Source organism: Molossus molossus, unplaced genomic scaffold (genome assembly GCF_014108415.1).
Source record: "Molossus molossus isolate mMolMol1 unplaced genomic scaffold, mMolMol1.p scaffold_m16_p_9, whole genome shotgun sequence".
Taxonomy (NCBI): Eukaryota; Metazoa; Chordata; class Mammalia; order Chiroptera; family Molossidae; genus Molossus; species Molossus molossus.
The window spans coordinates 86,198,283-86,224,161 of record NW_023425403.1 but is presented as its reverse complement, the minus strand read 5'-3'; the positions used below and the strand labels follow the sequence as shown (position 1 = coordinate 86,224,161).

General features: G+C 39.2%; 1 protein-coding gene across 5 annotated transcripts in view; it reads left to right on the top strand.

Moving 5' to 3' along the window:
• Positions 1–1,837: 1,837 nt before the first annotated feature.
• SUGT1 (SGT1 homolog, MIS12 kinetochore complex assembly cochaperone) overlaps positions 1,838–25,879 on the top strand; it is a 44,839-nt gene continuing 20,797 nt past the window's right edge. For 2 of the 5 annotated variants that reach the window (XM_036250215.1, XM_036250217.1), the window contains exons 1-9: positions 1,838–2,149; positions 5,725–5,815; positions 6,488–6,557; positions 7,222–7,292; positions 11,862–11,915; positions 17,290–17,306; positions 19,669–19,703; positions 22,290–22,386; positions 23,400–23,507. In XM_036250215.1, coding sequence (XP_036106108.1) covers positions 1,853–2,149; positions 5,725–5,815; positions 6,488–6,557; positions 7,222–7,292; positions 11,862–11,915; positions 17,290–17,306; positions 19,669–19,703; positions 22,290–22,386; positions 23,400–23,507 — 840 coding nt within the window. In that variant the 5' untranslated portion in view covers positions 1,838–1,852. Of the gene's footprint in view, positions 2,150–2,242; positions 2,301–5,724; positions 5,816–6,487; positions 6,558–7,221; positions 7,293–11,861; positions 11,916–17,289; positions 17,307–19,668; positions 19,704–22,289; positions 22,387–23,399; positions 23,508–25,879 lie in introns of all 5 variants that reach the window. The other 3 variants (XM_036250219.1, XM_036250218.1, XM_036250216.1) reach the window with 3 other exon arrangements.

Genomic DNA, 25,879 nt, shown 5'->3' with positions numbered 1-25,879 from the left:
AATTTTACCTTCAAGCTCAAGAGAAACTTCTGCCCTCTTCCACCAAGTACCTAGAAGAATTTGAATTAGAGGCCTTGCCCATAAGAGATTATCAGAGATACCTTCTTTTGACCTATTTATAGGGCAGGGAAAACTACTAATTACTGAATGTCTGCTCTTATCCTGCGATAGCCTTTTCAAGTCCCCAAGGCAACCTACCTCATCCCTAGCTCAGGATGTCTTATATACCTCAATCCTCCGATCTCTAAACCTGTCAGGTATGCATGGTCTCTGACTCTCTCATGGATGTGGTGTTCCCATGTACATGATACTAACTTTGATTTCCTCTTGTCAATCTGCCTCCTGTTAATTTGATTTGGCCAGCCAAAAGAACCAGAGGAGGAAAAGGGGAATTTCCCCCCCTTCCCCAGCCCTGTAAAACAGCCGTGGTCTCCCAACAGCAGTTCTCTTTTTCCCTTTAATCAATCTTCCACAGCACAGACAGTATAGTATAATACTATACTTAAAAATGCGAATTTGTCTGTCACTGCCTTTTTTGATTAAAAATCATATAATAGATTACCATCATGAAGACAACCGCATCCAGCCAGACCCGTTGTGGCTCAGTTGTTGAGCATTGACCCATGCACCAAAAGGCCCCGGGGTTTGATTTCTGGTCTGGACACATGCCCAGGTTGTGGGCCTGATCCCCAGCGGGGGGCATGCAGGAGGCAGGCAATCCATGTTCTCTCATGATGTTTCTCTCTCTCTCCCTAATATGAATAAAGAAAAAAAAAATTTTTTTTAAATCGCATCCAAGTTTCTCAGCAGACCACACATCCAGCTTTTTATGACCTGGCAGTGACTGACCTCTCCAGCCAGTCTGCTAACTTGATTTTTGGCTCTACTAATTTTAAAGTTCACATTAAGTTTCCTAACACATGTCCTATTCTGAATTACCTTTTCCATTTCCATCATCACCGTTCCAAGCTAACAGGCATCACATCTTTGAGGAATCCATTCGGATAGCTTAGATTCCCCTATGTGACCCACCATGCTATCACATGACTATTCCCCTTCTTTCATTTTATCACTTAGAACAGCATTGGTTTAAGTTTCTGGAGGGCATTAACATCTCAATCCCAGGGCTTCATTTAGATTTTGGGTGCACTAAAACTCAAGTTCATTTATTTATTTCTCTCTATTGAGTGAGCCGCTTAACTCCCACTTCCTCTTACTCCCCCCACCCCTGTCCGGGGTACTTGCTGGAAGCTTCTACGTGACCTGCATGTGTCAAAGGCCTGGAAGGGAGAGCCTGACCCACTAGGATGGAAGGTCAGGCAGCACTGAGGGAACTTCAGCCCATCTTCCTCCTTTCAGTGCTTTCCGAAGGAACAAGTTTTTCTTCTTAACCTAGGAAACCAACTGGGAAGAAAACGTGGGCCTGTGGCGTCCTGGGGAACGGAACAGCCCGCCGACATCCCACCGACACCGGAACCAAAAGCCTTCTTTCTATTTAGCCTCTGCGGAGCGGAACGACTTCCGGCGAGTACGTTAGGGCCCCAGCGCAAAGATCTCGGGAGTGACGCGCTGCCATCCGGGAACTTTCTCCCGGAAAAGCTCACGTAGCAGCAAGTGACGTCACGGGACACAAAAGGATTGGCTATCTCTAGTAACCCTGAGAGTTGCAGTGGATTGTAGCAATGGAGCGCGATGTGGCTTATCAACAGGCATTCAAACGCCCCCAAACGCCCCACGCTCCTGAGGGGGTGACAGTATATAACCAAAGTTCTTTTAAGCTACTATCCTAGCTGTCGGAGTGCGGCTGCGTGGTGAAAGAGGGCGAACCCTAGCAACCGAGGCCTCCGTAACCATGGCTGTGAGGGGCGTGGAAAGGGAGCGGTGGTCACCGGAAGCAGGGTGGGCCGGGAGACTCGGTCCTCCAAGGTCCCGGCGAGCTCCGCGTCTGCCTTTCTCCTCCCCTCCCCCCGCAGCACGCTGCGTGGTTGCTGGTTGGCTATTTAGGACGGAAGCTCGGTTGGTGTCTCTCCAGAAGTTTCCCCCTCGGGCGGCGGCGGAGCTGGTAACCTCGGTAGTAGCCGATTCGGCGACAGCAACATTGGTTATTAGTGATGGCGGCGGCTGCAGCAGGATCTGCAACAGCCCAAAAGTATGTGTTTTCTCTTCCTTTTGCTCTTTATTTTTATTTCCTGCCCCCTTTGCTTGGTTAGTGCGCCCTGCTGAAGCATTGTTTTCCTGGCAGGTTTTTCCGGAGCTTCTCAGATGCTCTGATCGACGAGAACCCCCAGGCGGCATTAGAGGTGAGAGAACCCGTCTCTGCCTCCTCTACTCTTCTTTGGAAACGCGGCGAACCCCGCCTCTTGTTAGCACATGTCTTCCTGGAACCCGGACGGCTGTTTTTGCGGTGTTTCAGCCCTGATGTTGACAAACTCTGCCTCTCTTTTCTCTGTTCATAGTGGCCCTGTTACCCCAGACCCCTGTTCTTGTCCCTGCCATTCCTAGACCGTTTCTGCATCCTCTTGGCTCTTTAGAAAAAGGCTGTCTATTTCTGTAGTTGACATCCATAGTTGGGCTGGAATGATATCTTTAAAAGTGACATTTGACTAGAAGAAGAAGTGAAATCTAGGCTTGATGACATTTAATTAGTTTCTTCGTTTGACAGTCATCTTTGCCATTCTTATGTACCAGACGATGTGCAAAGTGTGTATAAACTCAGACTACCATAACAAGAACCTTTTTCTCCATGTCCCTGAACATTTCCTGAAGCCCTGGAACTGTTCATTATTGACTCATTTGTTTATTCATCAAAACAAGGCTTTTTGGAGTTAATGTGTGCGAGGCACTGATTGCTATTGATTAAAGTCTTATATATTTAACTGACTTAAAAAGGCACTTTGTGTGAAGTGAAAGACTATAAAGCTGTAAAAGAAGTGAATGGACAAGAGTTAAGTAATACAAAGTAATAAAGAGAGCTGAGGCTAAAGAGATTTAACTTGTTTAAGGTTATACAGTTCAAAAGTGATAAGTCTCTGGGTTTAATGCATTAGGGTCATCTTCTGGAGCAGGGACTAGGGTTGGGTGTATGTGATATGATTAAATGTTTGATAGCTGACTTTAAAGTAGCTGACCATGGATAACTTTGTAGAGGGCATAGCTGGTTAGCATAAACATGCATTGGTACCAATTCTGCATGGCTATGTGGTTTTTCTCCACAGTAGTTTAGGAAAGGAGAAGGGTTGATTTTGTTTATCATTCATAATTGGGGATTAGCTGTGGCGGGAAGAAAACAGAAAATGGAATCAAATTAAGATACCCAGAGCTAAAGGCCTTCAAGCTGTCAGTCAGTCTGAGCAAGACTGCTTTTGCTTTTAACTTTAACAACCGTTTACCTGTTGAGTAGCATTTTATTTTATTTATTTTTTAAAATTCAGTGTATTGGGTGACATTGCATTTTAAAAAAGCTCAAAATTTTAAAGATTTGGAAATTTGTTTCTAAGAGTTCCAAGTCTTAAACTATCTTATTTCCTTAAAAAGGAGTTTTTTTGCCCTGGCTGGTTTGGATGAGTGGTTAGAGCATCAGCCCGAGCTCCAAAGAGTTACGGGTTTGATTTCCGGTCAAGGGCATGGTACCTCAGTTGCAGACTCAATTCCTGGTACTGGTCAGAGTCGTATGGGAGACAGCCAATTGATTATTGTTTCTCTCTGTCTCTCCCTCCTTTCTTCCCATTCTGTCTGAAAAATCAATGGAAAAATATCCTTGGGTGAGGATAAAAAAAAGTAGTTTTTCTGTATCCTGGGTTATCAAGTACTTCCTTCGCCATTATCTTAGTAAAAATTTCAGCATAATTATATTTTACAGTTCACCAGTTTTGTTTTGTTTTTTTAAATTTTCGAGAACTATATATTGTTTGACTGTAACATCTCATTTTATATAAGTATCTTGGGATATGTTTACAATAGTTTCACATTGGTCTTCCTTAAATGATAGCTTCTTGCCACTGTGATTCAAATGTTGGCACTGAAGGTTTTGCCTTTGGAGATTCATCTTATTAGTCCTCTTTGTACTCTCGCAGCCAGCAACTATTGTTACGGAAACAGTAGAACTCTGGGAACATGCCACAAGTCAGATGTAGTTGATACAGCTGCAGGTCATTATTTTATCTTCACTTTTTCTGTTTTTTTGTTGTGTTTTTTTTTAATATACACACGCACGCACACGCACATATATATGTATATTGTTTATTCAGAATTAACTAATTGTGCTTTATTCGTAACTTACAAGTTTATGTATCACAGTGTTTAATTCGTGCACAGTAGTATTTCAGTAACTTTTTTAGTACAGCCCAATAAGTCTGTTGCTTGGTTTCTTTTTTTTTTTTTTTCTTTAGATAGACTGGGAGGGAGAGAAACATCGACGAGAGAGAGACACATGGATTGGTTGCCTCCGCATGACCCTGACCAGGGCCAGGGCCAGGGACTGAACTACAACCAAGGTATGTGCCATTGACCGGAATCGAACCTGTGACTCATTGGTCTTCAGGCCCACGCTCTATTTGCTGAGCCATACCTGCCAGGGCTAATTGCTTGGTTTCTTTAACTGAGTCATCACCATAAATTGTCCTTCTTGACCAACAATTGATTTGTGTTTTTAAAGGTGATTTGCAAGTTGGTTGTTAAAATTTCTGTTTTTACCTGACTTTTTAAGAAAAGCAATGTTACTTATCTTTGTGAGAAGAAATTAGGTTAAAGCAAAGTCAGCGTATTGCTATTGAAATAGTTAACTTCTTGAATACTACGAAATCCCTAGGGTGTGTGAGTAGTGGGTAGAGAATTATAATTGTTCCTGTTTGCCTTCATTTGTCCTTGGCCTCCCTAATTGTGCTGTCTTTTCCATCATCATTGTTCCAGTTACCACTTATATACTGTGAAAGCTCAGGGTGGCAAAATTTTTAGTATCTTTAATATTAACTCCTGATTACTTGATAGTATGAGGTATTATATCTGGGCTTTCAATTGAACACTGTAATTTCTTAGGGTTGTCTGCCATTGACAGAGAATAGGAGAGAGCCAACTAAACTTGATTGTATTTATTGATTCTGTTAATCTTCCTGAACTCTAGATTTAACTTTTTTTTTCCCTTTAATTCTCACCCAAGGGTAAGTTTTTATTGATTTTAAAGAGAAAGCGAGGGAGGGAGAGAGAAACATTGATGTGAGAAACATTAGTTGGTTGCCTCTCGTTTGTGCTTTGCCTGGGAATTGAACCCATAATCTTTTGGTGTAAGGTATGATGCTCCAACCAACTGAGCCACCTGACTAGCCCCCCGCCCCCCCCAGACAGCTTTATATTTTCTAGGCACCTCAAATTATGAATAAACTTTGAATCTTCTCCATATTAGAAGGAGGAAAATCTGTGATGGTCAATGTATATCACCTAACCTCTTCAGAATAAATGAGGTGATAATTACCATTTATTGAATTCCTGCTATAGGCCAGGAAGTGTTAAGTGCTTTACATAGATATTACATTAGATTGTGGGTTTTGTGAGGAGAGGGGAGAAGGGGAGATATTGATCCTCTTGCAAAGAAATGCTCCTAGCTTGTTTCTGTTATCTCTGCTCCAAATAGTTTATGACAGTAGTTTATTTGAATAAAAATCATGTTTAATTAGAATTCAGTGACTTTTGAAAAACAGTTACTTATACTCACCGTGTTTGTATTTGTAGGAGCTGACTAAGGCTTTGGAACAGAAACCTGATGATGCACAATTTTATTGTCAAAGAGCTTATTGTCACATCCTCCTTGGGAATTACTGTGGTAACTTCTTACAAGATACATTGTCTCTTTTTTAAGTGTTATAAAATTGCCCAAGATACAATGAGTCAAATAAAAGAGAGATTATTTTTGAAGATTTTTTAAATTGGTCTTTCATACAAAGTGAAGTAGCTGAAATGTGACAAACGTTGAGCCACACCCATTTACATTTTATGGATGTCCTTCAGTGGGTGGAGAATTTATACAGTTTTCATTTGTGGTTATTGGATATGCTAACAGAATAGCATCATATTTACTGTTTTATGGAGTATTTAAATGAAATGCTCTTATTTGCATTTTCATAAGGAATATGTTTCTTTATTACTTGTGTAACTTTAATTATTTTGCATAGAAAATCTGGGAACGGAAAAATTAAATACCTTGAGTCAAATTGCATAAATGATGTTAATGAGAAAATTAGGTGAACTTTGTGACACAGAGCTTGATTCACTGAGTGAAGAGTTTTAAAAAGGAAGTTAAATACTAGGCTAATAGGAAGATGTGAGGGTAATATTTATTGAATTATATCTTGAATTTTTTTTTTCCTAATTTAAAACCACTTGTCCATTTTACCAACTTAAAAACCTAAAACTCATTCAAATTTTATGTGTAATATTTGTTAAGATCTGTAAAAAACTGAGTATAAAACCTTTTTTACTTTTTTTCCGTGTATAGATGCTGTGGCTGATGCAAAGAAATCTCTTGAACTTAATCCAAATAATCCTACTGCTATGCTGAGAAAAGGGTATGCAATAACTGTTCTTCGTGTTGGCTCTGGACAATAGATAGGTGTTTAGTTTGTTGAATGAATTAATGGTAAGGTTTATATAAATAGTAAATTCTGTATTTATACATTCTGTAGCTGAGATAAGATTGACTTTTAAATATAATTTATGCTTCTATTATTGTATTAACTGCAGTATGTGATAGGCGATGTATAGTTAGTATATTAAAATAGTGATGATTGAAGTAACTACAAGGTATAGGTGAAACTTCATCATTTGGAATTTACTGTCTTTGACTAACGAACATTTATTCTTCAACCAAGTTGGACAGGCTACATTTAATCCTATAAAAACTGTATCTGTGGTGTTTTGTGTCCCAGCTTGCTTTTGTTGATGTGTGACTTTTCTTTAAGAGATTGCTTTCATTCTTTGCTAGAACTGTATTGTGGGATAAGTAAGTGTGTACAATTAAAATTAAGAAATTACTTCTGAAATGTTTCCAGAATTGGATGTTAATGGGAATTATATTAGATCTTACCTAGAGTATTTTAGAAAATCTCTTGGATTATTATTATATACTTAAGTTCTTTTAACAACAAAGAGTACTAGGATATTTTAATTAGGGAAAAGGCTATTTTTTATGATCTCATGTGTGTGGTATTTGTTTTTAATATGCTCATACAGGATATGTGAATACCATAAAAAAAACTATGCTGCTGCTCTAGAAACATTTACAGAGGGACAGAAATTAGATAGTAAGTATTGGAATTATATGTTAGTAAATTAATTCATTATTTCTCTTGTGTCTTAAATACCATAGCTGAATTTTGTTAATGTAATCTCAAGTTAATTATAGAAACCTGACACCATTTTTTCTCCTTTTAATGGTATTTTGTGTTAATTGCAGAATTTGAGTTTACTTAAATATTGATTAAATTGGCCTTTCTTTAGCATTTAAACGACAGATAAATTTTACCATTAGAAGCTAAAAGCTATATATAAACACTCAGTGTGCTCCTTGTACTTAGTATGGTTTTGTTTTTTCCTAATAGACAAATGGAAATTTAATTTGCTCTGATGTTCAGAAGTCTATTTACTTTAAGTTTTATTCAGTTTGCTGATATAGGAAATCTTAACAATGAAGATTTTTATTGAGAAGTGAAGTGTTAGTTTCAGGGGTGGAGAATGTCCAGCTAATTTTTAAGTTGATGATTTTGTATGGCCCTCGAATGATGTTATAAATATCCAAATGGCCCTTTGCAGAAAAAAAAAGGTTCTCTATCCCTGGATCGTGCACAGAAGAAACATGGAACTTTGAGAGTACTATGAGTTTCTGATATCTTTTTTTTAATTGATTTTTTGAGGGGGCGGGGGAAGAGAGAGAGAGAGAAACATTGATGTGAGAGGGGAACATGATTGGCTGCCTCCTACACAACCCGAATTGGATTGAGCTCGAAACCTGGGTATGTGCACTGACCAGGAATCGAGCCAGCAACCTTTTGGTGCATGGGACAATGCTCAGCCAACTGAGCCACATCAGCCAGGGCTAATGTCATCTTTTTTAGAGAAATAACTGGTTTTCCCTGCCATCTGAAAGTAGGACCATCCCTATAAAGCCTTTCATAAGCCAAAAATGGTGTAAAGTGAAGAATTATCATGGATATATATGCAAAAAATTTTAAGTATTCCCAGACCCAAAAATAACCTACCAAATCATACCAAATAACACATAAAAACCTAAAATAACACTAACAGATAGTAAAAGCAGGAATGATGTGATAAAAACACAGCATGTATAAAGTAGAAATAATGTTTGTACTGTGTAGTTTCACTTTTTAAATGACTGACTGATTTCTCCTGAAGAATATGATAACAGAACACCACGCTTTGTACACCCACCACTCAAGCAATAGATTTTTTATTTTATCTATTACTGGGTGCCAGCTCAAAGAGACTATTTTGTTATTAGCAGAACCAATAGTCACTGGTTTCTCTCTGTGTGTAAATATTACAAACACTAGACGCAAGCAGGTTCAATGTACGCAGAATGTCTTTATTTCGTTCATCACAGTCAAAATCCTTAATTACATCCAGTTTTGGGCTAAGTGCATAAATACTCTTTCAATATCTGTTAGGGTTTTCTAATAACTTAAGATACATCTTGCTAACAGATACACACAATAAATTGAGATAAAGCACAGATGCTCACAGACACAATTCAGAGCCATGGCAGGTCAGTGTGGAGATGCTGATTGTAGTTCCTAGGGAAGGAGCTTGGTAGGGGCACTCTCACTCCTTGGGGTACACACTGCCTCTATAATGGCTTGTGCAGAACAAACAAACAATGCTATTTTTGCTTTTTGTGTAAAAGCAAAAATCCTATTTGGATTTTCTTTCAGATAGCGAAAACAAGTAGTAGTGTAGGTCTGTAAAAGTGAAGTGGTGTACTGTGAATTTTCGAAAAGCAAGGGATACCTATATATGAAAATAACTACAGCTGTGCACATATATAGAAATAATAAGAGCCAAGAATCAAAAATCTGCAAAAGACTAAAAGGCAGTGGTCATAAGTAATCTCATAGATAATTGTAGAGTACGTAACCTTAATTGTGTACTATCATTTTATCTTCATCTTGTGATAGAGTGTTAATCACAATTCTCTAAAGTAGTGGTTCCTAACTTCCTGATTTTGATTTTGTTCCCTGGGGAACATTTGGCAATGCCTGAAGCGATTTTTGATTATCATGACTGGTGAATGGGGAATGTGCTAATGACATCTAGTCAGTAGAGACAGGGGTGCTGCTAAATATCCTGCAATGCACCATACAGTCTCCCACAATGAAGTATCTTGTCCAAAATATTAGTAATGCTGAGTTTGAGAAACCTTGCTCTAAAGCATTGTGTGGTTATATTTGTTAACATTTACTCTGTACTGCTTTGAATATATTTGCTTTTCTGCTGTATCCCTACTCGAGAAAGAGCATTAGGCCCAACTTTGCAAATGGAACCTATAAGTTAGGAAAGAAGAGATCAAGGCAATAGGAGTTACTCTCAAATTTGGTTATCCCAAGTGTGGTCTGTGAATAATATGGCTGGCTGTTTAATTAGCAAGTCATAATTGCACTAAGCAAACTCTAGAGTCCAGTTATCTAGTGCCTTAATACGTGTTTGAAAACCCTGAAGAGAAATGAGTCATTCCATCTTCTAGATTTCTAAGCCTTTTTCTTATCTTTTTAGAGCAACAGAAAGTTCTCTTCCTAAATTCCTTCTTTTTTTTTTTTTTTTTTTGCATTTATCTTCAGAAAGAGCAGGAGGAAGAGAGAGAGAGAGAGAAACATCGATGTGAGAGAGACACATCGACTGGCTGCCACCCACACAACCCCAGACGGGGCTGGGGACAAACTGCAATCAAGGTACATGCCCTTAGCGGGAACCGAACCTGGTACTCTCCGGTCTGTGGGCTGACGCTCTAACCACTGAGCAAACCGGCCAGGGCCTTCTATTTTTTAATAATCTTTTTTTCTTCATTGATTTTAGAGAGGAAGGGAGAGGGAAAGAGAGAGAGAAACATCGATGAGAGAGAACATCGATTGGCCCCCTACTGCATGCCCCCCACTGGATATTGGGCCCACAACCTGGGCATGTGTCCTGACTGGGAATTGAACCGGCAATCTCTTGGTGCATGGGTCAGTGCTCAACCAGTGAGCCATACTGGCTGGGCTAAAGATACTTCTTGATGTTGGTAGGAAAGACATGGTAAAGAAGCCTAGCTGTGTGGCTCTGGATTGAGCATTGTCCCATGGACTGAGAGGTCCCGGTTGGATTCCCAGTCAGGGCACATCCAGGGGTTTCGGACTTGAAACCCAGTAGGGGGAGTGTAGGAGGCAGCCAATCAATGTTTCTCTCTCACATCAATGTTTCTGTTTCTTTCTCCCTTTTTTTCTCTCTAAAAAATCAATAAAAATATATTAAAGAAAAAAAAAAGAATAGAAAGGCATGGTAAGAAGTAGAGCCATTGAGAGAATAGTAGACAGAGTAGGTAGGTGGCTGCATTGGAGAGCAAATGGGGCTTGAGAAAGGTTGGTTATCAAGCCTCTACCCCATCCTAACAGAAGGCATATTAGGATTCTCCTTTGGGCCTGATTTTGTTGTATGAGAGAGGAAGCTCCTTTAAGAGGAGAGGGGTGAAGGGAAATGTAGATTATATCTGGGAACCAGTAAGGTTGACTGTGGTTAAAATGAAATTTTTTAGTCTGCCTCAGGTTATGAAGACTCAGTGTCTGGAGTACCTGGCAGGACCCAGCCCCCTCACCTGGGCTCCCCAAGAATTCAGGGAACAAACAGTATTGGGACCAGAGGGATTTTCACTGGGCCCAAGGCCAGCACAGACACACCCTAGTGCCCAGAGAAGCAGGGGTTCAGGTCCTAGAGGAGCCCTGAGCTCTTGGAACCCAGGACTGGCCCCCATCCCACTGTGTCTTTCTGATTAGGAAGATCTAAGTGAACCAGTGAACCCCAACCCTGCAGGCCTTTAACAGGTGTCTGGCAAGGCCCCTTCCCAATCCCACCCAACCTCCTTTCTCCCCACTGGCTCACCTCTTCCTGCTAGGACTGTGGCTCTGCAATCTTCTATCCCACCTCCTTCTGTTCCTTCTTTAAGTATTGTGCACCTACTTATATGTTGCATACCTTGCCCTGTACTCTTTCTCCTAGCCCCATGGGAAGGGTCAGCACATGCAGACCCACCTTATAGCAATGAGGTTATATCATACGATCCCCATCTCCGGATGAAGGGAGGATGCTAGTGAGAAGAATGGTCAGAGTTACATCCAAATTTTTAAAAAATAAAATATTACATTTTTTGAAATTAAAATAATTTATTTTTCTTTATTGATTTTAGTGAGGAAGGGAGAGGAGGGAGAGAAATAAAAACATCAGTGAGCGAGAACATCGACTGGCCACTTCCTGCTTGCCCCCCGCTGGGATCAGGCCCACAACCCGGGCATGTGCCCTGACTGGGAATCTATCCTGCGACCTCTTTGACACTTAACCATTGAGCCGCACTGGCTGGGCCAAAATTAATTTAAGTTAAAATTCTTCAGGATGAACAACTAAGTATTAAGCCTATTTTGGTGTATTTATAGCTATAACATTAGGGTTGCTGCAGGCTGTTAGGAGAGGTATTTTTGTCTGTTTAATTCACTGCTAAATCCTCAGTGCCTAAAACACTGTTTGGAACATGGTAGGTATTCAATAAATATTTGTTGAATAATATGTTAAATTGTGCAGATGAATGATTTTTACAGTCAGTTTACTCTCTCTAGGTGCAGATGCTAATTTTATTGTTTGGATTAAAAGGTGTCAAGAAGCTCACAATGGTAAGTGTGTAGGTTTCTCAGTCTTTAAATTTAAAAAGAAGTAAATGTTTGACATTGTTTTTTTTAAACAACTTTATAACTTGTAAGTAATGCATGTTCCCTTAGATAGGAATTTCCAAAGGTATTCTTTTTTTTTTTAATTCCTCACCTGAGGATATTTTTTCATTTATCATCAAACAGAGTGGGGGAGAGAGAGAGACAGAGAGAAACATTGATGTGACAGAGCCACATTGACTGGTTGCTTCCTGTATGACCCGACCAGGGCCAGGGTTGAACCGCAACCGAGGTACCTGTCTGGTTGGACTCGAATCCGTGACTCATTGGTCCGCAGGCCAGTGCTCTAACCACTTAGCAAACCAGCCAGGGTCCAAAGGTATTCTTTTAAAAAACTTCTTTTAAATAACAGCTGTATAGAAATAGAATTCACATACCATACAATTCACCCAATTGTGCAACCATCCAAAAAAAAAAAATTGTGCGACCAACACCATAACCAATTTTAGGACATTTCATCCCCTCAAGAGAAACCCCATAATCTTTAGCACCTCTCCTTCTCCATTGCCTCCCAACTCTCAAGCTCCCCTGCCTTAAGCAACCACTAATCTACTTTCTGTCTCTATGGATTTGCCAATTCTGGGCATTTCCTATAAGTGGAATCATACAGCATGCGGTTTTCTGGCTTCTTCCACTTAGCATGATGTTTTCAAGGTTCAGGTATCAGTGACTATCTAACCTACCCCAGTGTGCAACTTAAAAAATAGGTGTAACCTGTAAAGTACCAGACCCTTCTCTCTTTGGTGATAGGTTGCATCCTCCTGGGGATGTCATACACTCCCCACCCCATCCCCATCCTGGGGCCTGTTTCTGTGAGCAGCTCCTACCCTTGCTCTTCTCTCCTCATTCCCTTTAGTATGTCTAGGACAATGCCTAGGTCTCTTGACTCGTACTCTCCCAAGGAGAATCTGAAAAGCTGGTTTTTGGTAAAGTTTTTTTTTCTTTTAAAAAGTTTCAATTACATTTGACATACATTATTATATTAATTTTAGGTGTACCCTCTAGTGATTAGACATTATATAACTTATTAGGTGATCATCCCAGTAAATCTTGCATTCATCTAACACCATACATAGTTATTAGACTGTATTCCATAAGATATACTTTACATCCCTATGACTATTTTGTAACAACTAATATGTACTACTTTTTTTTGTTGTTGTTAATCCTCAGCTGAGGATCTTTTTCTTTAAAAAAATTAATTATTTTTTGATTATTGTTTGCATTTATTCCAATATTGCTGGCAGTATGGGAGAGTAATGGATCATCCTGTAGAATCTGCTCTGCCCCCCCCCCCTTTCCAGCTGTTTTTAAAGGGTAGAGAAACAATGACAGGCAAGGGGGGGAGGAATGTGGGTGGGGAGGGGATTGTAAAAGGTTTCAGGCTAGGGAGAGGAATGTAGGCTAGGGGCTGCAGGGGTTGTTTGCCAGTGAGTCACAGTCATAGGTCCAGGATCCAGCATTCCGATAATCAGGTTGATAATCTTTCCATGATGTCTGGCAGTCCCCCTTGTCCTCAGATTAGGAGAATGGACAGCATACCTGAGTTAAGCTCTCCAAGTGCACACCTCCTAGCCAGGTCAGAGTGGGCTTTTCTCCATTCTCTGGGTGTACAGGTGTTAGTGGTGAAAAAAAGGCTCCAGGTGTTTACCTCTGTTCAGCAACCTCAGTTCTTGAGTTTTGGCTTGAGATGTTGAGCACGCTGGTGGGGAGGGGCCATGCTCTAGGGAAAGAACTGGGTGGGGAGAGGCATGGCTGTGCTCCATAGTGAGAGCCACTGGAAGATATTTTTCCATTGCTTTTCAGGTAGAGTGCAAGGGAGGGGGAGAGAGAGAAAGAGAGAGAGAGAGCGCGTGCACGAGAGAGAGAGAGAGAGAGAGAGAGAGAGAGAGGAAGAAGAAGAAGAAGAAGAAGGAGGAGGAGGAGGAGGGAGGAGGAGGGAGAGGGAAAGAGAAACATCAGTGTGAGAGAGACATTGATTGGTTGTCTCTTGTATGACCCCCAACCCAGGTACATACCCTTGACCGGGAATTGGGAATTGAACCTGTGACCCTTTGGTTCATGGGCTGACACTTAACTGCTGTGTTAAACTGGCCAGGGCCAATTTGCACTTCTTAATCTCTTTACCTTTTTTCACCCAACTGCCCCTCATCCCAAAGTCTGGCAACTGTCAAAATGTTCTCTGAATCTATGAGTCTGTTTCTGTTCTGCTTGTTTGTTTGTTTATTTTATTTTATTTTTTTATCCTCACCCGAGGATATTTTTCCATTTTTTGTTCAGATAGAGCAGGAGGGAGAGAGAGGAAGAGAGAGAGAGAGAGAGAAACATCGACGGGAAGGGACACATCGAGTGGCTGCCACCCGCACGACCAACCAGGGCCGGGCACAAACTGCAGCCGAGGTACGTGCCCTTAGCGGGAACCGAACCCGGGTCTCTCTGTACCGCAGGCTGACACTCCAACTGCTGAGCCAAACCGGCCAGGGCTCTTAATGAAGACTTTAACATTTCATGTAATACTGGTTTGGTAGTGATGAACTCCTTTAGCTTTTTCTTGTCTGGGAAGCTCTTTGTCCATCTTTCAATTTTAAATGATAGCTTTGCTAGGTAGAGTAATCTTGGTTATATGTCCTTGTTTTTCATCACTTTGAATATTTTTTGTCAATCCCTCTGGCCTGCAAAATATCTGTTGAGGAATCAGCTGAGAGCCTTATGGGAGCTCCCTTGTAGGTAACTAATTGCTTTTCTCCTGCTACTTTTAAGATTTTCTGTTTGTCTTTAACTTTTTGCATTTTAATTATGATGTGTCTTGGTGTGGGCCTTTTGGGGTTCATCTTGTTTGGGGGACTCTGCGCTTCCTGGACTTGTATGTCTATTTTTTTCAAGTTAGGGAAGTTTTCTGTCATTTCTTTTTCAAAGAGGTTTTCAATTTCTTGCTCTTTCTCTTCTTCTTCTGGCACCCCCATGATGTGAATGTTCGTATTCTTAAAGTCCCAGAGCTTCCTTACAATAGCCTCGTTTTTTTTCTTTTTATTCTTTTTTCTTTTTGCTGTTCTGATTGGGTGATTTTTGCCTCCTTATCTTCCAAATATCTGATTTGATCCTTGGCTTCATCTCCACTATGATTCCCTGTAATGTATTTTTTATTTGCTAATGTATTTTTTTTTTTTATCCTCACCTGAGGACATTTTTACATTTATCTTCAGATAGAGCGGAAGGGAGAGTGGGAGGAAGAGAGAGAGAGAGAAACATTTGTGTGAGAGAGACACACCAAATGGTTGCCACTCACCTGACCCCAACCGGAGCCAAGGTACGTGCCCTTAACGGGAACCAAACCTGGGTCTCTGTGGTGCGCAGGCCGACGCTCTAACTGCTGAGCCAAACCAACCAGGGCTGCTTATGTCTTCTTCATTTCTGTTTCTTTTTTATGTTTTCTATCTCTTGTTGAAATTCTCACTAAGTTCATTTACTCTTCCCCAAAGTTTATTGAGCATCCTTATAATGAGTGTTTTGAACTGTGTCTAGTAGATTGCTTGTCTCCATTTTGTTTAGTTGTTTTTCTGGAGTTTTGCTCTGTTCTTTCATTTGGGACCTGTTTCTTGGTCTCCTCATTTTGGCAGCCTCCCTGTGTTTGTTTCCACGTATCAGGTAAAACTGCTATGTCTCCGAGGCTTGGTAGAGTGGCCTAATGTAGTAGGTGTTCTGTAGGGTCCAGTAGCACAGCCTCCCTGATCACCCCAGCCAGTCATTCAAGGTGCACCCCCCCCATGTGGTCTTTGTATACCCTCCTTTTGTATTTGAGCCTGACTGCTGTTAGCACATCAGTGGGAGTGATTAACTCCCAACAATCACCTGCAAGGACTGGCTGCAACCTCTGATCACAGTGGAGGATCACCCACCCCACAGAGCAGGACTTTCTTTGGTGGGCTCTAGCGTCTGCTGAGTTTGTGTGTGTCACTTCTGAGGTGGTTGTGTGATGGTGATTACCACAGTGTGAAGCCGTCCACTGGATGCACTGGCTCTGGCCTCCCGGGATGTGCCAGCCAAGGTCAGCCACTGCCTGTGTTCAGCCTGGGGCAGCCTGGCATGAGCTACAAAGTGATATGCAGATGGCTGGAACTGCTGCTGGGCTTGGAGGTGCCTAGGTGAGGTCCAGCTGTGAACCAAGGCTGGTTACTGCTAGTTTTGGCACTGGGGCCACTTAATGAGAGGTTTGGGGCTTTCTGAGGCCAAATGCTGCTTGTTTGAGAGATTTTAGGAAAATCTCAAGCATAAGCCAACTCAAGCATAAGCCAAGATGGGCAATGTGTAGGGAAAAGTCGCTTTTTAACAGCTTAGGTGGGCCTGAAAGTTGGGTGGTGCAGGGCCTCAGGGATTTCCAAGGCAGGGCAAACAGTGAGAACCAGGTTGATGGAATCTCAGATATGGCCCCTGCCTGAGGGATCTGTGAGGAAAGGGCTCATGAAAGGAACAGTGGTTCCTGCCAACACTTCTGTCTGGGAGAAAGCTGTTATATCCTCCCACCCCCTAATCTTGTTCTGATGCAAAATAATTCAGTTTCTCCCCATATGTCTCTGGTGGCTTTTAAGCTGCTGCCCCAGTTACTGGAGCTCAGAGGGAGTGAGTCCGAGTAAGTCTGTGCATAGGCCCTTTAAGAGAAACTGCCTAGGGCTCCAGGAGCTCTCCCTCTCTCTCAACCTCAATCCCTTCTTATTTTTTACAGCCAGAAGTTATGGGAACTTCTCTTTCTGGCACTGGAACCCTGGGTTGAGGGCCTAGTTAGGGGCTGGGACTCCTAATCTCCTTTGGGGGAACCTCTGCAGCTGAGATATCCCTCCCGAATTTTATTTGCCACACTTGGTTGTGGGACCAGCCCATTCCTTGTGTCTACTCCTCCTACCTGTCTGGATGTGGCTGCTTCTTTAATTCCTTAGTTGTTGGACTTCTGTTCCTCCAGATTTCAGGCGGTTCTGAATGATGGTTCTGTAGTTTAGTTGTAATTTTGATGTGATTTTTGGAGGAGGTGGGTACTGTGTTTACCTACACCACCATCTTGACTGGAAGTCTTCCAAGGTATTCTGAGTTTGCTATGTTGAAAGGGGGGTGTGGATGAATTTGTTTTGCAATGGTATCACTGGTAAGTAATTACTGAGGATTCTCAGGTGGATCCAGGATGCAAAATTAAATCACTTTTCTCTATTTGGAATGTATGGAGAATTGGTTTACTAAATCAGTGTGTATGTGCCATAGAAATCATGTATGCAAATTTGCCTATTAATGTACTATCTGAAAATTTCTTTTTTGTGTGTTTTTTTTTTAATAGAGTCACAGTTAAGTGAGGTAAGTTCAAAGTTTCTATCCTTCAAATTTTTAATTGCATATTTGAGAAAAGACTCAGAATGATCTTTCAGTTAAATATTAAGCAATACCATTTAAATACTTGTTCATTTAGCAACTAAAATAACATTACTTGGGTGAAATAAGTATGGATTTAAAAAATATATATGTTTTTACTGATTTTTGAGAGAGGAAGGGAGAGGGAGAGAAACATCGATGAGAGAAAAACATCTATTGGCTACTTCCTGCATGTCCCATACTGGGGATCAAGCCTGCAACTTGGGCACATATGCTGACCAGAAATTGAACTGGTGACCTCTCAGTGCATGGAACAATGCTCAACCCACTGAGCTACACCAGCCAGGGCAATATAGAAGTTCATAGTCATGAAAATTTTGAGGCTTTTTTTTATCCTCACCCGAGGACATCTTTTAATATTTTCTTCAGATAGAGTGGGAGGGAGAGAGTGGAAGAGAGAGAGAGAAACATCGACGTGAAAGGAACACATCGAGTGGCTGCCACCTGCACAACCCAACCAGGGCCAGGGACAAACTGCAACCGAGGTACGTGCCCCTAGCGGGAACCGAACCTGGGTCTCTCTGGACTGCAGGCTGACGCTCTAACCGCTGAGCCAAACTGGCCAGGGCTTGAGGCTCTTTTAATGCATTTAGTGTGGTTCTAGTTGACTTAATATATTTTAGTATGGTCAGGATGATTATTTGTTTTCTCTGCTGAAAAACATCACATTTAGGTTGAATAATTTCTGCCTTGGAAGTAATTGCAAGGCTTATTGTGGTATGCTAAAATACAAGATGAAAAAATTGGAAATGTTTATCTCTAACTCAGTTTTGACTTGTTTTGTCCATGAAACTTTTCAAGGCTTTTTTAATTAATAAAAATGTTAGTGGAATTGAGGAACATTGTTTGATTTTTTTATTTTTGTTTTAACCAACTTAGGTTTATATATAACACACCGTTAAATTATGGCTAATGGTTTTTTATAACACACAGAGTTAAATTATGGCTAATGGTTTTTAGGAGTGCTCATCTACATATTTAGTCAAGTCATAGGATGACAAGGAGTTAGGAGATATATGTGTAGTTCTAACTCTCTTCATGAGCAATTACTTAACTATTTTGAGCTTTTTTTTTTCTTTTTCCCCCATCTCTAAAGGAAGATTTACATCTGTCTTCTAGAATTACATTGTGACATTGAGAAACTCATTTGTCTTCTGAGCTTTCTTCATGTGTATATTGGACCTGATAGGGCTAATCTACCTCAGGCAGGTTGTTGTGGGCATCAGGCCAGTTATGTGCACATGTAGTGACTAAGGTTTTGAACATCACTAAAAGTGAGCACTTTCTGGCTATCCCTATATCTCCAGGCTTCTTCATATTCATGGGGATGATGAGTAGGGAATAGATTGAAGTAGTTGTTTAAAAGTTGGCTTCCTTCGCCTGTTAGTGTTTTTGTCCAGGTCTTTACACTATTTAGGTTGGGATTAGGCCTGAAAACAACACAGTGGCATTTGAATACAAAGACTGGTGACATAAACTGTTTAGCCATAGTTCACATTATCACTACTATAGGTCAATCTAGTTTTATCTTGATACAAAGATGAATCTGTTCTAGTTAGTATCTTCACTTGATATCATCTAGATTCAGGTGTTTCTCAATAGTTAACACTGGAAAGTAAATCGGAGTCACATTCAGCTCTCTCAAGTGGTTTTACTTGCTTCCTCCAAACTCCATCTCCTCCGTTTTTATTTAGGGACAACATAGAGGTCGCCTATAATCCAGGGCAAGTTCTTAGATTTACATAGTTTTAACTCTGGCACACATGTAGTTTAAGAAAATATGGATTGGTTAAGATTCAATTCACTTTGGTTCTTGATGGGCAATGTACAACGTTTGTTGTAGAGAGGCCATAAATGGAGTAAGATGTTATCAGGAGTATGTTTGTTCGTATGTTCCAGAGCAAGTTATACAGTATTCTGAAAAGTGGTTTTTAAATGTTAAGTTTAAGAGAGGTGCTTATTCTTGGAACTGGACATTTTATATGTAGTCTTTTTCAGTCATACATTTAGAATGTTTTGTTTTTATGCTTTTTAAATTTTTATTTTAAAAGAAAAATCTTTTTTAAAATTGAAACTCATAAAATGCTGAATATTCTAATTTTTGTGAAGCCTAGTATTTAATGAATTAGATACCATGCTTTGTCTTTGAAGGACGTTTTCATGTAGTTAAGTTTATTCCATATCAAAGTAACTATAGTACTGGGTAAATTAATAATACATACATTTTGATTTACGGTTGCTAAGCTAACTTGTAAAAAATCTTTTTCTTTCAACTTGCCAAAATCAGTCTGTATCCCAGAGGACTCATGAGTCAAAAATCAAGTAAGTGTTTCTTTTTTGTAAAACAACGCATGATAAGTATGGCTAAGGGGGGAAAAAAACAGTTGTTTGCCCAGCCAGTGTGGCTCAGTAGTTGAGCATTGACCCATGCACCAAGAGGTTGCCGGTTTGATTCCTGGTCAGGGCACATACCCAGGTTGTGGGCCCTGTCCTCAGTGAGGGGCATGCAGGAGGCGGCCAGTTGCTGTTCTCTCTCACTGATGTGTCTATCTCTTTCTCCTTCTCCTTCCTCTCTCTCTAAGAATAATAAAAGGAAAAAAACAAATTTAAAAAAAAACAAAAAACCCTATTTAATAGTAAGCAAGTCCTTACCCTGTGATTTGAGGTGTTTCTTTAAAATCATATTATAAAAGTCATATTATAGCCTGGAAAAACTAATTGTAAGGCTGTTTACTGATTAGTATTAGTACTTTTTTTTTTTAACTTATCTTTATCTTATTGATTTTAGAGAGAGAGGAAGGGAGAAGGAGAGAGAGATAGAAACATCGATGAGAGAGAACATCGATTTGGCCACCTCCTGCATACTCCCCACTGGGGATTTGGCCCACAACCAGGGCATGTGCCCTGACCAGGGATAGAACCTCTTGGTGCGTGGGTTGACGCTCAACCACTGAGCCACACCGGCCGGGCAGTATAAAGTTAAATTCAGATCATTTCTCTACTTTAAACTTGTTTCATGTTTTGTCACTTTTCCATATATTAAGGAGAGCCTCTTCCAATTAAGTTATTAACACACAGATAAATAAGTTAGTAGTAGGCTTGATAGAATTGTAACTTTACCTGCCTTTTATATTTGGAGTAAGTTTTTTTTTCTTTTTTTTTAATCCTCATCCGAGGACATTTTTCCATTTTTTGTACAGACAGAGTAGGAGGGAGAGAGAGGAAGAGAGAGAGAGGGAAACATCGATGTGAAAGGGACACGTCGAGTGGCTGCCACCCGCACGACCAACCAGGGCCGGGGACAAACTGCAACTGAGCATGCCCCTAGCGGGAACTGAACCCAGGTCTCTACGGACCGCAGGCGGACACTCTAACCGCTGAGCCAAACCGGCCAGGGCTGGAGTAAGTTTTTTATGTGTTGAAAATAACTTTGCTGAGGGCAGTAGTTAGAGTAATGGATATGCATCTAAGAAGTATTTGAATTTATTTTAAATTATTTATTAGCCATGTGTACAAATTGTATTCTTAGGACTAACAAACACAAGGCATTGATTTGGAGCTTTGCACCCTCACTGAATTTCAGAGGGAAACTGTGAGATTCTTAAAGTTCATTTCTTTAATCAGGGTGCATTTTAATACCTAAAATGGCTTGGAAATGTTAAAACAAAATAACTTATTTATGTTCTTTTTTTAAAAAATTTTTAAAATTCTCACCCAAGGATATGTTTATTGATTTAAGAGAGAGAAAGAAAAAGAAACAAACATCGATGTGAGAGAGAAATATTGATCGGTTGCCTCCCACAGATGCCCTGACCAGAGATTGAACTCATAACCTAGGTATGTGCCTGGACTGGGACACAACCTTTTTGGTGCATGGAACAGTGTTCCAAGCAACTGAACCACCCGACCTATGCTAACTGATTTATGTTCTTTCTGGGGAGATAGAGGATACTTTCTTGGTACTCTCCAAGTACCAAGTGTACATGACTAGCTTCGTGGTAGCAGCAGAGATAGGACACACAAACATCAAATAATTTTGATTTTTGGAGCATAGAATAGTCCAACATTGCTTTAATAAATATAGTGTGTACCAGGCACTGTGCTTAGTCCTGGGAAAGTAATAGTGGCACGGTAGATAAATAGCTTTGAGCTCATGGAGTTTATAATCTAGTTTAATTTGAAAGTTAGGATTCTTTAATTTTTAGAGCTTTCAGTGAGAAAGATCCACAGAATCTTTATGCACACTAGTTTTCCCACATGTCTTGAGATTGAAAGAAAATACTGTATTTAATGCTGTACCTGGAAGGATGAGTTAAACTTTTACATTATTTTAATTTTAGCTCCATGTTACTTTAGCTCAGAATTATTTTAATTCTGCCACCTTGTGCTCAGGACTGTTTGCTCCCAGCTTCAGTCAAGAGATCTTAGAATGTGGAGTCAAGCTGACCTGGGTCCAGTGTCACACCTGCTAGTGACTGACTGATTGCTTCACCCTTCTGAGCCTTTTATTTGTTCACCTGCAAAATTGGGATTAGAAATGTTTCTTTTAGTATTAGATTGAAATGATAGTGTGAAGTTATTGATGGTGTATAGTAATTTAGCCATTTGGCATAAATTTCTTTAATGTTACCTTAAGCACAGCGGAATTAGACATATAAGTGAGAACCCTGAAAATCATGTAAGTGTTTAAATCCAATGGAAAGGTTTGGGGCATCATCTATCTTATTCTAGTCTATCAGTACAGATCATAGGAAATTAGTTATGTAAAATTGTGGATCAGCAGTTGCTGTGCTGTTTTGTTCCTCAAGGTGGAGCTCTTGTTTATCAGATTGTAGTTTTTATCTTGATAAAACAAGCAACAACAAAATTGGAATTTTTATTTTAAGTTTCTTTTTTCTTTTTTAATAGGTATGACTGGTATCAAACAGAATCTCAAGTAATCATTACACTTATGATCAAGAATGTTCAGAAGAATGATGTAAATGTGGAATTTTCAGAGAAAGAGGTTATTATTTGTCTTTTAACCATTTTTCATGTTGAGATTAAATACGTTCATTTACAAATATAGTATATTCCAGAGTAATCTATAGTAGTTCATCAGCTATGTCATTTCTTCCTGAGATAATGTATAATATGCTGATGGTAACCTAAAGCATTGCTTTTTAGTTTGAATCATTTTAAGTTTTGAGACAAGAGTATGTATATGGTAGGTTATAACTAGATTGCATTCTTTAGATTTGTAATTCAGAGCAGAACTTGGTTGACAAATATAAAAGATATGAGTAAGATATTTGATTTGCTTACATTTGTGTGGCATACTTCATGAAAGGTCCACTTATTAGTTGTGAGATTTATACATTTTAGCATTTACTTACTGTATTAAATGAATATGACTTTTAATATCCTGGTTTTTTAGCATTAGTAGAAAAATCTATGATAGGTATTTAAGAATTAGTGGTAGAAGTAGGTGTTTTGCATATGAATACTTTCTTTTAATCCTCACCCAAGGATATTTTTCCATTTATCTTCAGATACAGTGGGAGGGAGGGAGGAAGAGAGGGAAAGAAAGAGAGAAACATTGATGTGAGAGAGACACATCCAGTGATTGCTTCCTGCACAGTCAGGGCTGGGGACTGAACTGCAACCGAGGCACGCGCCCTTGACTAGAATCTAACCTACGACTCTTTGGTCTGTGGGTCAGTGCTCTAACTGCTGAGCCAAACTGGCCAGGGTTGAATACTTTCTTTTATGCTGTATCATTTTGCTCTCCTATCTTGACTTTATTGAGATTTAAATATTAAATATGTGTTTTGAAACATTTTCACTATTTAATTTAATCGTGTCTGAGAATTCATGTGAAGGATATTAAATGGGGAAAAAGGACTATTTTGAGGTTCTTAAATCTGTGTTTCAAATATTTTGCAACAGTATTGAAATTCTGTAATTGTATTTAGTTTAAGTATTTTATCCTTCATTATATAAATTTATAAAATGTGCTACTAATTTTGTGTTCATTAGTTGTCTGCTTTGGTGAAACTTCCTTCTGGAGAGGATTACAATTTGAAACTGAGACTTCTTCATCCTATAATACCAGAACAGAGCACCTTTAAAGTACTTTCAACAAAGGTAAGATAGTTGGAAAAAGTTGTACGTAGTAATATTTTCAAAATATAGAAACATTGTAGTATAATTTAGTAGGAAAAATAATGACTGAAATTCTTTTATCTGTAAAATTATATGAAAGTATATGATAAGTTAATGAGAATAAATGATATAATAGATTTTTTATTACTAAATACATGTCCTTTATACATGTCCTTCTTTATACATGTCCTGCAATATATTGTGAGAGTCCAAGTTCTAAGAGCCTGTGAATTTTGCTATCATAGAATGGAATCAGGGTCAGCCTGAGTCATGAAGAGTGGTAACTGGGCCTGCAGAAAGAAGATGACATGTGCAGAGGGTTGGAACAGGAAGTGCAGAGTAAAGCAGATTTTTTGCATCTAGTTAAAAATGATCTGCCTGTTTTTCTATTTGAAGGTTACAGAGTACAAAGCTGTGTAATTATCAGGTGGAGAGAGGAAACAAAGTTGCTTTTACTGGAGAAAGTGAGAAAAAGGATGAAATCAAGATTTTAGTCTTACTTGCCCCATCCATCCACATAGTATAGAATTTGTTTAATAAAAGAATATTAGATGAAGTAATTAAGCACAAAACTATAGCTAGATTTGGGAGGGATATATGTCAGAAAATCAGAAGTTTGGCATTTTGGACATATTTCTATCAAGAGATTGTTAATGCATGTCCTTTTGAAGTAATTTAAATGTAAACCATTTTGTATGAATAGACGTTAAAAGACTTTAAAAAATTGTGGTACTGAGCTATTATATATTTAGGAAGAATAGCATGTGTGGTAGATACAGAGAACAAATTGGTTAATGGTTGCCAGATGGGAGCAGGGTTGAGGGGTTAGGTGGAAATGGTGAAAGGGATTAAGTACAAATCGCCAATTATAACAGTGGTTACAGGGATGTAAAGTACAGCATGGGGAATATAGTCAATAATATTGTAATAACTATGTATGGTGCCAGATGTGTTCTAGACTTATCAGTGGGATCACTTCATATGTTATATAAAGGTCTAATCACTATATTGTACTAATATATAATGTTTATGTCAACTACAATTGAAAAATAAATTGAAAAGTATAGTGTGTTTGGTATACACAAGCCTGTGTGGCTAGAGTTGAGGATGTAACTAAGCACTGTCATCTCTTAACTTTTTTCTCTTTTGAACCTTGGCAGTGCTTGTTGATTCTAACCATTCTCCAACTCCTTTGCTCTGTTTCCAGTTTGACTTTTATTGCTCCTTTTCTCTTTCTTTAAATACTATATAACTACTTTTCTTTCTTGTATACTAATTTGTTTATGTATACATTTTATTTCCCTTGCATTTAGTAAGTCTTTTTAGGATAAAAAGCATGTCTTATTTGTGTCTTTGTATATGCTTCAGGTAGGTTTGCCAGATAAAGTACAGGATGCCCAGTTAATGTTATAAACATTGAAAAATTTTTTTTTTTTTTAGTATAAGTATGTTCCATTTGCTCAATTTGGCAACCTAAGCCCTGTGCATTGTACATAGTGGGTGTTCAGTAATTAATTGTTCAGTGAATGAATTTAAATTGGATTCTGATGTTACCCTATGAAATTGGCGGAGTATTTTCATTTTTAGTAATATAGATGAAAAGAAACAGGTTCATGGACTTAAATGCTTTCTCCAAGTTCATATAGTTACTTAATTGTTCAGTCTGGCCCAGGGGAATGCTTTTACTTCTATAAAGCTAGTACTTCTTTGCTTAGGTTGGATGTATTTGGAAGGATTATATTTATATTACTCTGTTATACTACCAACTTTTAAGCTGTATTTTATGGGATACAGATTGAAAGAATTGTACAGTAAATCCTCACTTCGAGTCATGGATAAGTTCTGTGACTTTAAGTGAAACAACACCTGATGAAACTTGGATGGACTTACTGATATAAACAACTTAAGTTTCTATAGCATCTCAACTTATAACAAAATGGTGTTGAATGAAACGACATTATCCAAGGGCCTGTCATAATTATATCTTAAGGGAAATGAAAGTTTGAATCATTTTCCATGCAGCAGAGGGAGACAGTGTTAAAATAGTGAAAATAAAAAATCTTTCTCTGGGTTACTGGGGGTTATTACATGATGACACTAAGAGGGTAAAGTAGTGACGTAATTTGCTTTTCATATATATTCAGATGTCTTGAACCCTTTGTGTTAATTGAGAAAAGTATGCATTTTGTTCAGAAGAATTTACCTAGAAATAAAGATTCTGTAAACTCTGTGGTTTAAGGATTTTTTTTTTTTTTGCTTTTGAGAATTCTGTTTTTTCTTTCCCACCTTCATTGTTGAACGAACATTGCATATTCATGTATAACCATAGGTTAAGTGTTATTAATTCAAATGAA